The sequence below is a fragment of the Macaca thibetana genome, chromosome 6 (genome assembly GCF_024542745.1).
Source record: "Macaca thibetana thibetana isolate TM-01 chromosome 6, ASM2454274v1, whole genome shotgun sequence".
Lineage (NCBI taxonomy): Eukaryota > Metazoa > Chordata > Mammalia > Primates > Cercopithecidae > Macaca > Macaca thibetana.
Genome location: NC_065583.1, coordinates 8,890,582 through 8,904,532, shown reverse-complemented (window position 1 = coordinate 8,904,532; position 13,951 = coordinate 8,890,582). Strand labels below are relative to the sequence as shown.

Sequence of the window (13,951 nt, the reverse complement as noted above, 5' to 3'; positions counted from 1 at the left end):
GGTCTGGCCTGGGGACAAGAGTATGTCCTGTGATGGCCATGTGGCTGATCTGTGGACCACATTTTGAGGAGGGAGGATGCGAGGTCAAAGATCCATCATTGCATGGTTTCCTCCCACATAGGGCCAACGAATGGCTATTTGGAAGCAGTGGCTGCTCAGGGCCCCTTAACTCTCCCTGCTGCCACTAGGTTTCCAGTTCAGGCTGAGATTTCCTTCTCTCCCCCAACAGTGTCAGACCACTGACACTGAATGAATGAATGAAGGAATGAATGAATGAAAAGGGAACGCAGAGATCAGGTCCGGCATATGCTCCAGGGGAAGGGTTTGGATCACCACACCACCCTACCCCAGACCCCGTGCTGGTGCTGTCTGTTCTGAATCCTCCTGGAGGAACCGGCACTGCGGTTCCCCTCTATTTACACAGGAGGAAACTCCGTTGACTCTGCTTTTTGAACCGGAGTCCTCACCATTCTCCCCCGGGGTTTTTTCAAGCCCTGTGCCACCACAACCTTGGAGACAGGGCCAGTGACAGAACCTGGGGGAAGTTTAGAGTGAGTTTCCCCTACTCAGGTCTTATGTGACCTCAACTACCATCTCCTCTAATCCAGCAGCCACAGAGGCAGTTGCTCTGTATTCCTGAGGAGGAAACTGAGGCTCTAAGAAGGAGACAATCGGCACAGTCCACGTTGGCCAAGTCACAGTGCAGGCCCCATCTGCCTCTGCCACAACCCTGCATGTTCTGGACGGACCTGGCTCAGAGCAGGTGCTCTATGAATACCCACTGAAGTGAACCACAGGGGCAGATGGAAGCAGGGACAGCCACCGCCAGCCTCGGTAGTTTCAGATGCCCGGCACTGTGCTAAGCCAGTCTCCTGTTTCTCAGCTGGTCCCCAGGAAAACGCCCTCAAGTAGGTGTCACCGTCCTCTTTGTGCAGATGTGCAAAAGGGGCGGGGGGCTCTGAGAAGCCCAGTGGCTTTCCCAGAGAGGCACAGCAGGCGCAGAGGTGGGTCCACCTTATTAGTCTAGGATGCCCGACCTCTTCCCTTCCCCAACAGTATTAGGCCCTCACTCAGAGCTAGACGCTGTGCACGGCCAAAGTCTGTATCACCACCCCCCTCAATCACAGTTCAGTGAAACTGTTTACAAATGCAAAAAACGGGGCTCGGAGAAGCAGAGAATTTGTCCGAGGTCATCCAAAGAGACGGAGAAAAAATCTAAGCGGGAGGCTTGAAGGAACGAGTACTGAGATCGTTGGTGGACTCCCTTCCCTTCCGACAGCCTCGACTCTCCGCCCCTTCCCTGCCGGCCCGCAGGCCCCTTTAACCGGGTGGCGGAAGGGGCGGCCGGGCGGGCGGCGCCCAATGGGCTGCGCGGAGCGTCACTTCCCGGCAGCGGGCGGCGAGTGGCGAGTGGCGAGTGTCAGGGGGACGGCCGGCGGGGGCGGGGCGGCCGGAGGAGGCGTTGGCAGCGGGCTCGGACCCACGCGGCGCCGTGGCCCGCCTGGCCTGCAGCGCTCCCACCCCCGGCGGCGGCGGCACGATGCCCTTTGACTTCAGGAGGTGAGTGTGGCGACCCCGGCCACTCGGGAGTTTCCTTCGCGGGCAGAGGGCGCGCCCCGGCACGCCGCGGACCCCTCCCGCCCTGTATGCAAAAGCGGCCCCCCGCCCTGTGCATACCTCGGCAGGCCCCTAGGGACCCCAGGCGAGCCCCCTGCAGCACACGAAGCCACGCCAGAGCCGCGGAGGCCCCCTCGTGTAGAGGGAGACAAATCCACCCACCTTTCCTCCGCCGAGCCCCCTCCTCAGCCTGCCCTGATACCTTGCATTCCCCTCCCCCACACTAGGAAAGAGATTTCCTCCGTCCCGCAAGATGGGAACAGCCCTTACACCCCAGCATCCCTCTCCTCCCTCTACGGAGACTCCTTGGTGGACCCCACCCCAGCTGACAGGTGGGGCAAGGCACCTGGAATGAGCCCAGAGTGGCCTGAGGCCCCCTGCAGCCTGACGGCAGCTGGAGGGTTTTAGGTTTCTGAAGCCTGAGGCTCCCCCAGGCCGGGCAGATCTAGAGGCCTACCCCCGCCCTTCCCCCTCCCCCCTCAGTCCCAGTCCTGTCCTCTGGGTATGGGGGCACCATGGGAAGGGGAGGAGGCGCCTTGGGCAGGGCTCTGCAGAAGGGCCACCAGGGTCTGGCCTTGGCTTTCTGCAGTCACCACAATGGGCCCTTTGTGGGGTCCAGCTGCCTCATGGTCTAGGTTGCATGGGGCATTCTGGAAGCCTGCGGGGGAAGAGATCTCCACCAGAGGTTCCTTTGAGGTGTGGAGTCCCACGGGATGTTCTGGCCTGAGGCAGCCACACTCGTTTTTTGGCTGGGAAAAGAGCAGGGCTTTAATGCAGGGAGGAGCTGGATTAGAATCCTGGCTCTGCCCTTTCTACTGAACAGCTCGGTACATTCTAGAAGTTAGGGGCAAGGGCTCTGGGTTCAGAACTCCTTGTCGCTGCTCGGCTGACTGACCTCAGCAAGTCTCTGAGCGCTCTCAGTTTCACCACCTGCAAACTGGGGCTAAAAATAAGGTCTCCGCTTGTGACGCCTAAGTGCATGAAACACCCTTAACAGAGTCTGGCATGATTTGGAGCTCAGAGATAGGGCATTAGTGGATGGGGCTGTTTCCCAGGAGGGGTTTTTCCACATCCACAAAATAGTGATTAAGATGCCTGTGCCACAGGAGGTATTTCTACACCTCCTCTTATGTGTGAAGGCAGTGTAAAGTGACAGTCTACCCCGGGAGAAAGGCCCTTAGCCTGCTGTGACCCCCATAGCATGGGATATATTGGGGTTTCAGCCCAAAGAGGACACCGGCCTTGGACCTCTTGATTGGCTGACATGGTTTTCCGGCCTGTCCTGGTCACTGATACCAGTTAGCAAATGTTTGCCGGCTTCTTGCCCCTGCCGGGCAGCCCTGAGGCTCGCTGACCCAGGCAGTTTTGAACAAGGAAAGCCCCTCTGATGGAATTCAAGGCCAGTCCTAATAGCATCATAAGAGCTGTGGTGGGCACATCAATCCCTGGTTCCACAAAGCCTCCCCTTTCCCAGGCAGATCATGGAGATTCCTGCCCCCTCCTCCCTCACCCCTGTGTGATTCAGTAGGTTCTGGTGATTTTGAGCTTGCTGGGGAGATTGATGTTTTTGATCTTTTAATCCTTTCTCCCTGCACCTCACCCTTCCGTCTTTCTGAGGAGGAAATGAGGCTCCAGGGATGAGGCCCTTATCTTGGACTTTATGGGTGCTAAATGGGAAAGGTAGACTTGGGTCTCAGGTCACACATGGCTCCCAACCATGTGCTCCTTGAATTGGTGGCTTGGAGGGGCAGGTAAGGGAAGTAAGGAAAATGGGTGAGGCCAGCCCTAGCCTTTGGCCTTGGAAGGGGCCTGTATCAGGCATTGATATTTAAAGAGAGAAACGCTCAGCTCTGAGAAGCTGGCTAGTCTGGGGCTCCCTTGGCATACTTTAGGTTCCTGAGTGCCCAGATGCCAGGGGGCCCAGCTTAACTAGGAAATACCCCCAGGGCTTGGGTTCTCTGCGGAATGGTGAGAATGGATTCAGTGCTTCACATTTGCACCTTGGAGGATGGCCATGTGTGCCCAGCAAACCTGCACTCTTTAAGCTCTGTGAACTACAAGGCTCAAGGACCTGGGTTCTACAGAAGGTTCTACCATCCCCATGTGTCTTCCTCCTCTTCAGTGTACATTTATCAAGTGTCCACTCCATGCTCAGCCCTCTGCCACAGGCCCCACCGTGGGGAGGTGGGTGGCGTGTGGTCTGGCTCTCTTTGCATTCTGAGAGAAGGGAGGAGGGCTTGATGGGGTCCCAGGAGTGGGGGTGTGCGTGAACTGGCACACAAGGAGGATCTACCGCTGTACACATACTTTGGGGTGCAGACATCGATTCCCTTGTCACCTGAGAGAGGGAGTTTTAATCTTCATTTTAAATCAAAGGAGAGGGGAACTCCACCGAGTGGAAGCCGTTTGCTCTGGCCATGCAGTGCATGAACTGGTGGAGCTGGGATTTGAACTCGGTGCCGTTAGCGCCAAAGCCTTAGATCTGGGAGAAAAGGGAGAGTTCGGAGGGGCCCACCATCCTGTCAGCTCTTTTAAGAATTGTGGAGAGTGGAGAGGGTTATACCATGATTAGTCCTCCTCCCCCAGTTCAAGAGCAGGGAGAAAACCGGTCTTCCTGCTCGTGTTCCTCTTCTTAAAGTCAGAAGCAGGAAAAATAGTGCACTCTTGCGCTTCCCTACGGATATTTCTGATTTTCTTACTGCCTGTAGAGCCTGGCGCAACTGAGTTCTGTGTTGTCCTGTCTGTGAAATGGGAGTGAGTAGAGTACCCACCTAAGTAGAACAGTTGAGGAATGAGGCAGTGCGAAAAGCATTTAGACACAGAGTAAGCGCCCCATCCATTTTGGCCGCCATATTTATTTGTGTCATTTTATTTAAGCACCCATCATCTCCCAACACACTATATAATTCACTTAATTATCATGCTGCTTCTCTCTTCCTCCCATTAGTACATGAGCTCCTGAGGGCAGGATAAAAATCTGGCTTCTTCAAGGTTGCATCTCTAGCACCTAGAACTGTGCTTGAGCCAAAGTTGATCCTTGGAGATGCCTCTTGAAATCTGTCAAGGAAGCCATAGACATGGCGTGACTTAATAAGCCAGCTTCAGTGGGCAGATTTTTCAGCCATTAGTGGAGAAATCTCCCCTCTCCACCCTTGAATCTGCCCTTTCTCGATTGTTTTTGGGGTTAAGGAAGGAGGCAGAGCGCAGGGGAGGGAGGCTGAGCTTTCAATGATTTATTGTGTTTGCTTTGCTCTTGTTAAAGTGTTTCGCTAATGGCTGGATGTTGCGGTTGTGGAACTGACCTTGTGACCCACATCCGTGTGTGTTGTTCCCAGTTCCGGCTGGCCTGGGGCCAGTAGCACCTGCTGCCTCCTGCACACCAGCCCAGGGTGGGTGAGGAGGGAAGATAACGGCATCCGGAAGCTCTGTACCCAGGCGCAGTGGTGCTTGAGCACTGCTTTCCGGGAGGTGCAGGTGGCTGCTGTCCCACAGTGGTAGCCCCCATGTTGAAACCTCAAGACCTGGGGGGTGCCGCTGTACTGGCACTGACCAGATGCGCCCTGGGGACCATTGACTTCCCCTGCCGGAGCCTCCATTTCTTCATTTTAAGGAGGGAGTGTAAACTTCGCTGCCTCACCTGGTAGAGTAGATGTAGGGGCAAGTGCGATGTCCCTGCAGTGCAGGATCAGGTCCATAATTTGTGGGGCCCAGTGCAAAATGAAAATGTGGAGTCCCTTTTTGAAAGAGTATTAAGCATTTCAGGACGGCAGCAGCAGAGCATTCAGCCAAGCATGGACCCCTCTGAGTGTGTGACCCTGTGTACCTGCACAGGTCCTGCGGCCCTGATGGGCTGGCCCTGCTGCAGGGCCTTGGTTTGGCCTCTACCACTTTTCACTCTGGCCTTCCGAGTGGTCTCTCCCCCTCCGGGATAGCCCAGACCTCCGCAGGACTCCTAGTGAGCTTTCCAAAGTTGATCTGATATTTTCATGTCCTGATTTCAGCCTTCAAATGGGTCTCATTGCTCTGAGGATCCAGTGTGAATTTCTTTTTTTAAAAAAATTATATAGAGATGGGGTCTCGCTATGTTGGCCAAGTTGTTCTTGAACTCCTGGCCTCAAGTAATCCTCCTTCCTTAGCCTCCCAAAGTGCTAGGATCACAGGCATCAGCCACTGCACCTGGCCCAGTCTTAATTCCTTAGGCCCCGATAAGGAATGGGACCCTGGTAGCCCCATCAGTTCCTACACCAAGCTAAGCCCCAGCCACCACAGGGGCCTCTGAGCACAGAGTTAACATTCAGTAGAGAGCAGCTAACATGAATGCCTATATTTCTACTTTGTTGTTTCTTCCAGAAAGAATTCCAAGGAAGCTGACAAGAACATATACTTTACGGCAAGTTTTAAAAAATATAAATAGGGGCCGGGTGCTGTGGCTCATGCCTGTAATCCCAGCACTTTGGGAGGCTGAGGCAGGCGGATTACCTGAGGTCAGGAGTTCGAGACCAGCCTGGCCAACATGGTGAAACCCTGTCTCTACTAAAAATACAAAAATTAGCCGGGTGTGGTGGCACACGCCTATAATCCCAGCTACTCAGGAGGTTGAGGCAGGACAATTGCTTGAACCCGGGAGGCGGAGGTTGCAGTGAGTTGAGATTTTGCCTCTACTCCAGCGTGGCTGACAGAGCAAGACTCTGTCTCAAAAAAAAAAAAAAAAAAAAAAAATGTAGGCCAGGCTCACACTTGTAATCCCAGCACTTTGTGAGGCCGAGGCGAGGTGGGAGGAGTGCTTGAAGATTGCAGGAGTTCAGGACCAAGCTGGCCAACATAGCAAGACCCCATCTCTATGGAAAAAAAATAAATAACTGGGCGTGGTGGTGTGCACCTGTGGTCTCAGCTTCTTGGGAGGCTGAGGTGGAAGGATCACTTGAGCCCAGGAGGTGGAGGCTTCAGTGAGCCAGGTTCATGCCATTGCATTCCACACTGGGTAACAGAGCAAGACCCTGTCTCAAAACACACACACACACAGGCTTAAAAATCGGGGCAAAAAGAAAATAAAAATTAGACCAGAGAGAAAATTATGTGAAAAGGTCAGTATTTCGTGTTTATTGAACATTTGCTAGTGCCAGGCACTGTTGTGAGGATCTTACTGTGTCAGCCCATTTAATTCCCCACAGTCCTACAAGGCAGGCACTGTTGTTACCCCACTTTACAGATGAGCCAGTGGAGGTGCCTCAGAGTTCGGAAACACGGTCGTTCCTGTTCCTGGAGCTGGGATTGGAACACTGCCTTTTGGCACCAGAGCTCCACTGTGTCCTGTAGGTTCATCTCTAAAGCTTTCTCTTTTCCATTCACTAAATTCAGAGAGAACTGAGAACTCTTCTAATTGGATTCATTGGATTTCTCTTCGCTAATCCTCACCCAGCAGCGCTCATTAAGAAGCTTAAAGCCATCAACTTTTCCCCCCCAGCCTCATGTAGCCTGACACCTGATTCTGAAATGGTCTTTAAAGACCCTCACGCTGGCTAATGGCATCACCCTCGAGGGGCTCAGTTTTCCCGTGCTGGCCGCTGAGGGTTTTCCAGCTTAGAGCATCGTGTTTACCTGCTTGCTGGGATGTGGAATGAGATGGAATGTGCTCTCCTCCCAAGGCAGTTTGGACTCCTGACTATGGTGCTGTAGTAGCAGGAGACAGGGCTTTAGTCAGCTGTGTCCTGGTTAAGTTGCATTCCCCATCTGGTAATCCTTTCATATTTTATTTGGAGTTACTCCTAGCTAGTTTTCATCAGGCGTGGGTGTGAATAGGGCAGGGATTGAAGAGGGCGTTTGGGGTGAGGCTTGCCCGGTACATCTAAATCATTGAGTCTCAACCCTGGCTGTACATTAAAGTCTCTCATCTGATTCTAATGCACAGCCAAGACTGAGGAGAATTGCTCTGAATTGGGAGAACCAATAGGAAGCAGTGCTGAGAGCACCAGGGAAGCCAGGTCGGTGGCCGTGGAGAGCCTTGCCTCGGGAGGCTGGGGCATGGAGTTGCAGTCCCACCCATCACTCCTGCATGACCTTCGGCAAATCTGTTACCCCACCAGTAAAGTGGACAGTGAGGGGCCGTAACTTTCTACTCATATCCTTGCTCTTCAAAGTGCAGTCCCAGATGCCAGCTTCAGCAGCACCTCGGAGCTTGTTGGAAGTGGAGAATCTCAATGCCCACCTGGAATCTGAATCTGTAGTTTAACAAGATCCCCAGGTGATTCATGTATTCGTTAAAATGTATAAAGCCCTGGTCTGTATGATTGATTTGACTCAGTGTCCACCATTCTGTGTCTCTCCATGCCGCACTGGCTGCCTCACTAAGGGCTCTGAAGAGTCCAGCACTGAACGAACCAGTTATTTGGTTCGGCCCAGCATTGCCACATGTATAGACTCAGATGCCCTGTTGTTTATGGAGCGGCTAGGACCATTTCTCAAAACACAATTTGGGAAACACAGCCCTAATTGATCCTTTAAGGAAGTGGCAATTAGCTTAATTGTCTGTTGTCAACTTTAACTTTTAGGTCTATTAACTTAATTACATTGATTGTGTATGTGGCAAAATTACAGGACAGGAAAAAAACCTCTAACGTTTGGCTGTATTTGTTTAAAAAAAAATCTTGACCCACGGGAGAGGCAGGGTGAACTCAGGGTTCCCTGTTACAGCCAAGAGCCAGGGGACATACGGGGCCCTTTACAGATACCTCCTCTCCCTCTGAGTGGGCATGATCCTTCCTGTTTTATGTCCAGGGAAACTGACCCTCAGAAATACTGGGTCACAGCTGGTGCATCTGACAGTGTAATCCTCATGCCCTGGACACTTAGCCTTCCTCCTGGCACCTGCCAGGCAGCACAGCTACACAGGAAGGAAGATCCGCTTGAAATGGACAAACCATTCTGTTTCTCCAAAAGGTGGGAACCCTATTCGAGATGAGAGGCCTGGCTGTAATTACAGTTAGTATAGTCAGAGGACCCGGATGTCCCTGATGTACTAAGGACTGGCGTTGTGATAGCCCCTCCATACATTAGCTTTCCTTTCCCAGATTCTGGTCTGGGTCTTGAATATCTTTGGAGGAGAAGTAATGCTTATCTTATTAGCAATGCCTTACGGCCCTTCAGCTTGTAATGTCTTGAGCACTGGGCTAGGCATGTCATTGGACTTATAAAATCACACTGGCCTTACAGACAGACACAATGATTCGTGATTTATTTTCTTTGTTTTATTTTTAAAGTTAGCATATGATAAAATTAATGTGTGTTTGTGCACTGTTCTATGAAATTTAAGATTTACCATGTAACCACCACCACCATCCAGATACAGGACAGCTCCATCTCCATCACCCCTCACATCTCATGCTGTGGTCACACCATTAATGTGGTTATTTTTTGTGTGGTAAGAATACCTAACATCAGAGCACCCTCTTTTTTGAGACAGAAATTCGTTCTTGTTGCTCAGGCTGGAGTGCAATGGTGCAATCTCGGCTCCCTGCAACCTCCACCTCCCGGGTTCAAGCAATTCTCCTGCCTCAGACTCCCAACTAGCTGGGATTATAGGCATGTACCATCATGCCCAGCTAATTTTGTATTTTTAGTGGAGATGGGGTTTCGCCGTATTTGCCTGTTTTAGATACTTCATGTAAGTGGAATCAAGCAGTATTTGTCATTCTGTGTCTGCCTTATTTCACATGACATAATGTCCACCAGGTTCATCAGTGGTGTCACAAATGACAGAATTTCCTTTTTTAAGGCTGAGTAATATTTCAGGGTGTATATATACCACATTTTCTTTGTTAATTTGTCCATTAATAGACATTTCGGTTGTTTCCACATCTTGGCAGTTATGAATAATGCTGCAGTGAGCATGGGCGTGCAGATGTCTTTGAGATCCTGATTTCAGTTCTTCTGGATAAATACCCAAAAGTGGGACTGCTGGATCCTATGGTAGCTCTATTTTTAATTTGTTGAGAAATCTTCCTCCTGTTTTCCATAGTGGCTGCACTATCTTACCTTCCCACCAATGGTGTACAAGGGTTCCTTCTCCCCACATCTTGCCAACACGTCTTTTGTTTTTCTGGTAATAGTCATCCTAACAGGTATGGAGGTGCTATTTCATTGTGATTTTTATTTGCATTTCCCTGATGAATGGGATTTTGAGCATCTTTTCAAGATCTTGGCCATTTATATGTCTTGTTTTGAGAACTACCCATTCACATATTTTTGTGCTTTTTAAAATTGGGGGTTTTTTTTGCCCGGGCATGGGGACTTATGCCTGTAATCCCAGCACTTTGGGAGGCCAAGGTGGGTGGATCACCTGAGGTCGGGAGTTTGAGACCAACCTGGCCAACATGGAGAAACCACATCTCTACTAAAAATACAAAAATTAGCTGGGCGTGGTGGCATGCGCCTGTAGTCCCAGCTACTTGGGAGACTGAGGCAGGAGAACAGCTTGAACCTCCGGGAGGCGAAGGTTGCAGTGAGCCGAGATTGTGCGACTGCACTTCAGCCTGGGTGACAGAGTGAAACTCCGTCTCAAAAATAAAATAAAATAAAATAGGGGTTTATTTTTGCCACTGAGTTTAAGGAGGTGCTTATATATTCTGGATATTAGCCCCTTATCAGGTATGTGGTTTGCAGATGTTTTCTTTATTAATTCAATTCTTAAATGGGAAGCCAAGGCACAGAGCTGGAATGGGAATGGCCCGGGACACAGCTGCTGAGGTGCGGGGCTGGGATCCCAGAGCCTGGCACCTCACACGGTGCTATCCTGCCTTGCTGATTTTTCTTCCTGTTGATTTTTATTATTCTTCACTAGATCTTCTCTCCCCTCCAACTTTCACACCAGGAGTTACCGACATATAGAATTTACATAGAGTATCCTTTGAGAACTTTGGGAAACCCTGGTGATATTTGGCTGTGTTGATGTCTTGCGGGGTCCAAGAGTATGTTCATGGTGTGCAGAAAGTATCTCCAAGTCTTCAGGGGAAAGTCGTATGTAGCGGTCCAACCCTGGCCACCCTTTCCAAATGGCCTTCTACCTTGCACACCCCTCTGGGGACTGACCACAGGTCCCCTGGGGAACGATATCAAGTGCCTTTGGAACTGACCCTCACGTTGCACTCATTCGGCAGAGCTCTCTGGATTGAAATCCCTTCCTCAGTGTTTACCAGCTTTGGACCCAGGACAAGACACTTTGCCTCTGAAAGCCTCAGTTTTCCTCATCTGCAAAGTAGGGTGTTCATACTTTCTTTGCAGGGATTTTGTGAGGGTGAGATGAGCTCATGTGGAATGTAAGACAAGTGTACTTGGAGGCGGGAGGACATTTCCCTCCTCTGCCTTTCCTGGCGGCACAGTCCTGTGCACCTCACTGAGCCGTGACAGATGTCAGTGGTGGGTCTTCTGGTAGGTGGACGTGGTAAAACCAGGGCCTCCGGGGTTTGCAGGGCACAGATGCGATCACATGGGGACACCTGGGATGGCCAGACCCAGAGTTAGACCCCTCTCCCTTTGTGGTACCTACACGGCCATAGACGTCAAACACCAATCTGTGGTAAGGGAAAAAGTGGCCAGAGGGTCACACACTCAGGCGCCCCCATGTATCAGCAGGTACCTCAGTAGGTGATTGGGCAAGATGTGGTCCGTGGCCACCTGGAGCGCAAGGCCCTGTAGGGAAGGGACAGCTGTCCTGCAGCTCTGTTGCTTACTGCCTACAGATGCCCTGATTTTTCAAGAGACAGTGAAAATCTGATAAATTGTGTGAAAATGGTTGGCCACTGATCCCAATTTTATTTCTGTTAAACACCAAACAAATCCTTCTGAAGGCTAACGATGGCCTGTGACAGGCAAGGTGCTGCCTCTGTGTCGCACATGGCAGTGTGACCAGGACAAACCCGGGGTGGGCAGGACCTTGGGTTCCTGGGAGGTGGCCTGGTGGGTGGGCGTGGACTTGAGGCTGGAGGCAGAGGAGTGAGGGACTCACAAGTCAATTGCTTTGGGCACAGGCAGTCTCGGGGGCCCATCCCACACTAAGCCCCGTTCCACCCTGGACCTGGCCTGACCCTAGGACCTTGATTCCTTCAGGTGTCAGCTGGGGCTCCCCTCCTCTGATTGTGCAGGAATGGCACCACCGGCCCCTGCCACTGGACCTGCTGGCCTCTGCTGGTCCGAGGGCTGGCCCAGGTCCCTTTAGAATGACACACCCTTTCTCCAGATCCTTCAATATCTTCAGCCCCTGGGGTGTCTGTCAGGTGACTTCCCAGGGCTATGCTGTGACAGCAGTAGGGCCCACAATAGTCCCTACTTATCGAGTGCTAGACTAAAGGCTTTTCTTGGATTCCCTCAGTCCATCCTCAAGTCTGGTAGGAGCTGTTTCCCATTCCCATTTCCTGAGGAGGACGCAGAGGTATAGAGCGGGGACAGGACTTGGCCGAGGTATCACAAACAGCGGGTGACGCAGCTAAGACCCAAGCGCCTGTCTCCAGGCCGAAGCTGGCTTAGCCGGTTTCATGCCCCAGGAGGGGAGGGTTGTTGCCTTGATTTTCTTGCAACCCCTCCATGGATACCCCCCATCTACTCAGTTGTGTTTACAGTCTGTTGCCTTGGGAGCAACGCACTGTAGAAGTCGAAGCCTTGGGGGCCCTGGTTGCTGGAGAGGAGGCCGGGCCTGGTGACCGTTTCCTACCACCCTGTGCATCTGTGGGCAAGAGATGATGCTGAGCCCCTGCCGGGGGAGTCAGGAGGAAATGCAGCACTGCCTGTGGGCAGCGGGCAGGGCTGGTCATCTTGCCGGAGGACGCTCTGACCAGTCCCCAGGTCCCCTGTCCACAGACCAGGAGCAGACTGGGCCATAGAGTCATCTGTTGGTTGAACACATGGATTGAAGGCCTGTGTGCCATGTATCATTCTAGCAACTGGGGACGTAGTGCTGAGCCAAACAGACAACCCCAGCTCTTCAACTCATGATTTAAAATTCATGCTTTAATTCTGGTATTTTGCTTCTCTCTTTTAACTAAATACACTTTTTATTTTGGAATAGTTGAGATTTACAGAAAAGCTGCAAAGCTGGTACAGACACCCTACATCCATTCCGCGAGGGTCCCCACCTTCCATTACCACATTCTCACCACTAAGAAGCTGACCTTTGCTCATGAATATTCTCTAAACTCTGTGCTTTATTTGGATTTTGCCCATATTCCACTGATGTCCTCGTGGCACCCCAGGAGCCCATCCAAGGTCCCACATTTGCATTCAGAGCCCGTGTGTCCCCAGGCTCCTCTGGGTGGGGGTAGTTTCTCAGTCGGTCCCTGTTTTCTATGACCTCGGCAGCCTTGAGGAAGACAGTCCAGGCATCCTGTAGAATGTCCCCAGCCTGGGTTTGTCTGATGTTTCTTCCTGATTGGACAGGGTTATGGTTTTGGGGAAGCATCTCCAGAGGTGAAGTCCCCTTCTCAGAACATCCCGTGGGGGTCCATGGCATGCACTTGACCTCTCTGGTGATGTGGGCCTTCAGTACCTGGTTAAGCCCTCATTTGGGTTGGTGGTCTTTCTCCCCCTCCTGCAACCCCCCGCACCCGCCTTTCCTGTAAACTGACCCTCCTGGAGGGAAGTGGACTGACTCCCAGCATCTAAAATCCCTTGTGTGATGCTACGTGACTTAACAGTGCCTCTTTCTGCACTGTCTGTGCAGGACGCCCAGCACTGGGTACTTTGACTCACTTCTGAGCCCAGCAGCGTAAGATGGGGCAGGAGCAGGAGCTTGTAAGAACCCATTGTCCTGCCCGGCCTGCCCCTTGTGCCAGGCTGAGGTCAGGCCGTTCACAGTTCTGACCTCATTTCACCGTCATTACACACCTGCAGGGTGGGAGGAACTGTCTTGGCTCTGAGTCGGGAGAGGGCAGAGCTAGGGTTGCAGCTGATCTGGGCCCCCACTCCACAGTCTTTGGGTTATGCCCTGTGCCCTTTGTAAGAAGAGCCAATAAGAAGAGCTATAGGAACCATGTCATAAGAGTAACCTTCAAAGGACTAGGAAGGTTTCTCCTGGCACAGGGAAGTGTTTTAAGAGGTGAGCGTGAGACTTGACCCAGAGTCTTTTAGGCCCTTTACGTGTGGTGGGCCTGTCTGGAGCTCATTGCTGTGGATTCCGGAGGTGACTCTTGACTGCCGTAAGGACTACATAAGTTTGCCTCTGAAAAGCTGTTAGAACTGTGCCTGGCATCTGTTAGGTGTTTGGTATCTGTTCGTTACAGAAAAAAACACCAGGATATCCAGGCTGTCAGAGAAGATTTATGGATGGGTAGGAAATTGGACTAGAGGT

The 13,951-nt window shown here is 51.8% G+C and overlaps 3 protein-coding genes across 36 annotated transcripts in view; all 3 read left to right on the top strand.

Moving 5' to 3' along the window:
- The window catches only part of ATP6V0E1 (ATPase H+ transporting V0 subunit e1), a 380,972-nt gene that overhangs the window by 177,492 nt on the left and 189,529 nt on the right, over window positions 1–13,951 (top strand). The window lies entirely within an intron of this gene.
- The window catches only part of RPL26L1 (ribosomal protein L26 like 1), a 287,969-nt gene that overhangs the window by 148,216 nt on the left and 125,802 nt on the right, over window positions 1–13,951 (top strand). Inside the window, exon 1 of one of the 34 annotated variants that reach the window (XM_050793364.1) lies at window positions 1,425–1,428. The exons of 32 other annotated variants lie outside the window; for them this stretch is intronic. The gene's annotated coding sequence lies outside the window, so the exon portion shown is untranslated. Of the gene's footprint in view, window positions 1–1,424; window positions 1,429–2,124; window positions 2,129–13,951 lie in introns of those variants that run through there. One more of the 34 variants, XM_050793345.1, reaches the window with a different exon arrangement.
- The window catches only part of ERGIC1 (endoplasmic reticulum-golgi intermediate compartment 1), a 122,848-nt gene continuing 110,253 nt past the window's right edge, over window positions 1,357–13,951 (top strand). Inside the window, exon 1 of the mRNA XM_050793246.1 lies at window positions 1,357–1,560. Within this exon, the coding sequence (XP_050649203.1) occupies window positions 1,541–1,560 (20 nt within the window). The 5' untranslated portion in view covers window positions 1,357–1,540. The remainder of the gene's footprint in view (window positions 1,561–13,951) is intronic.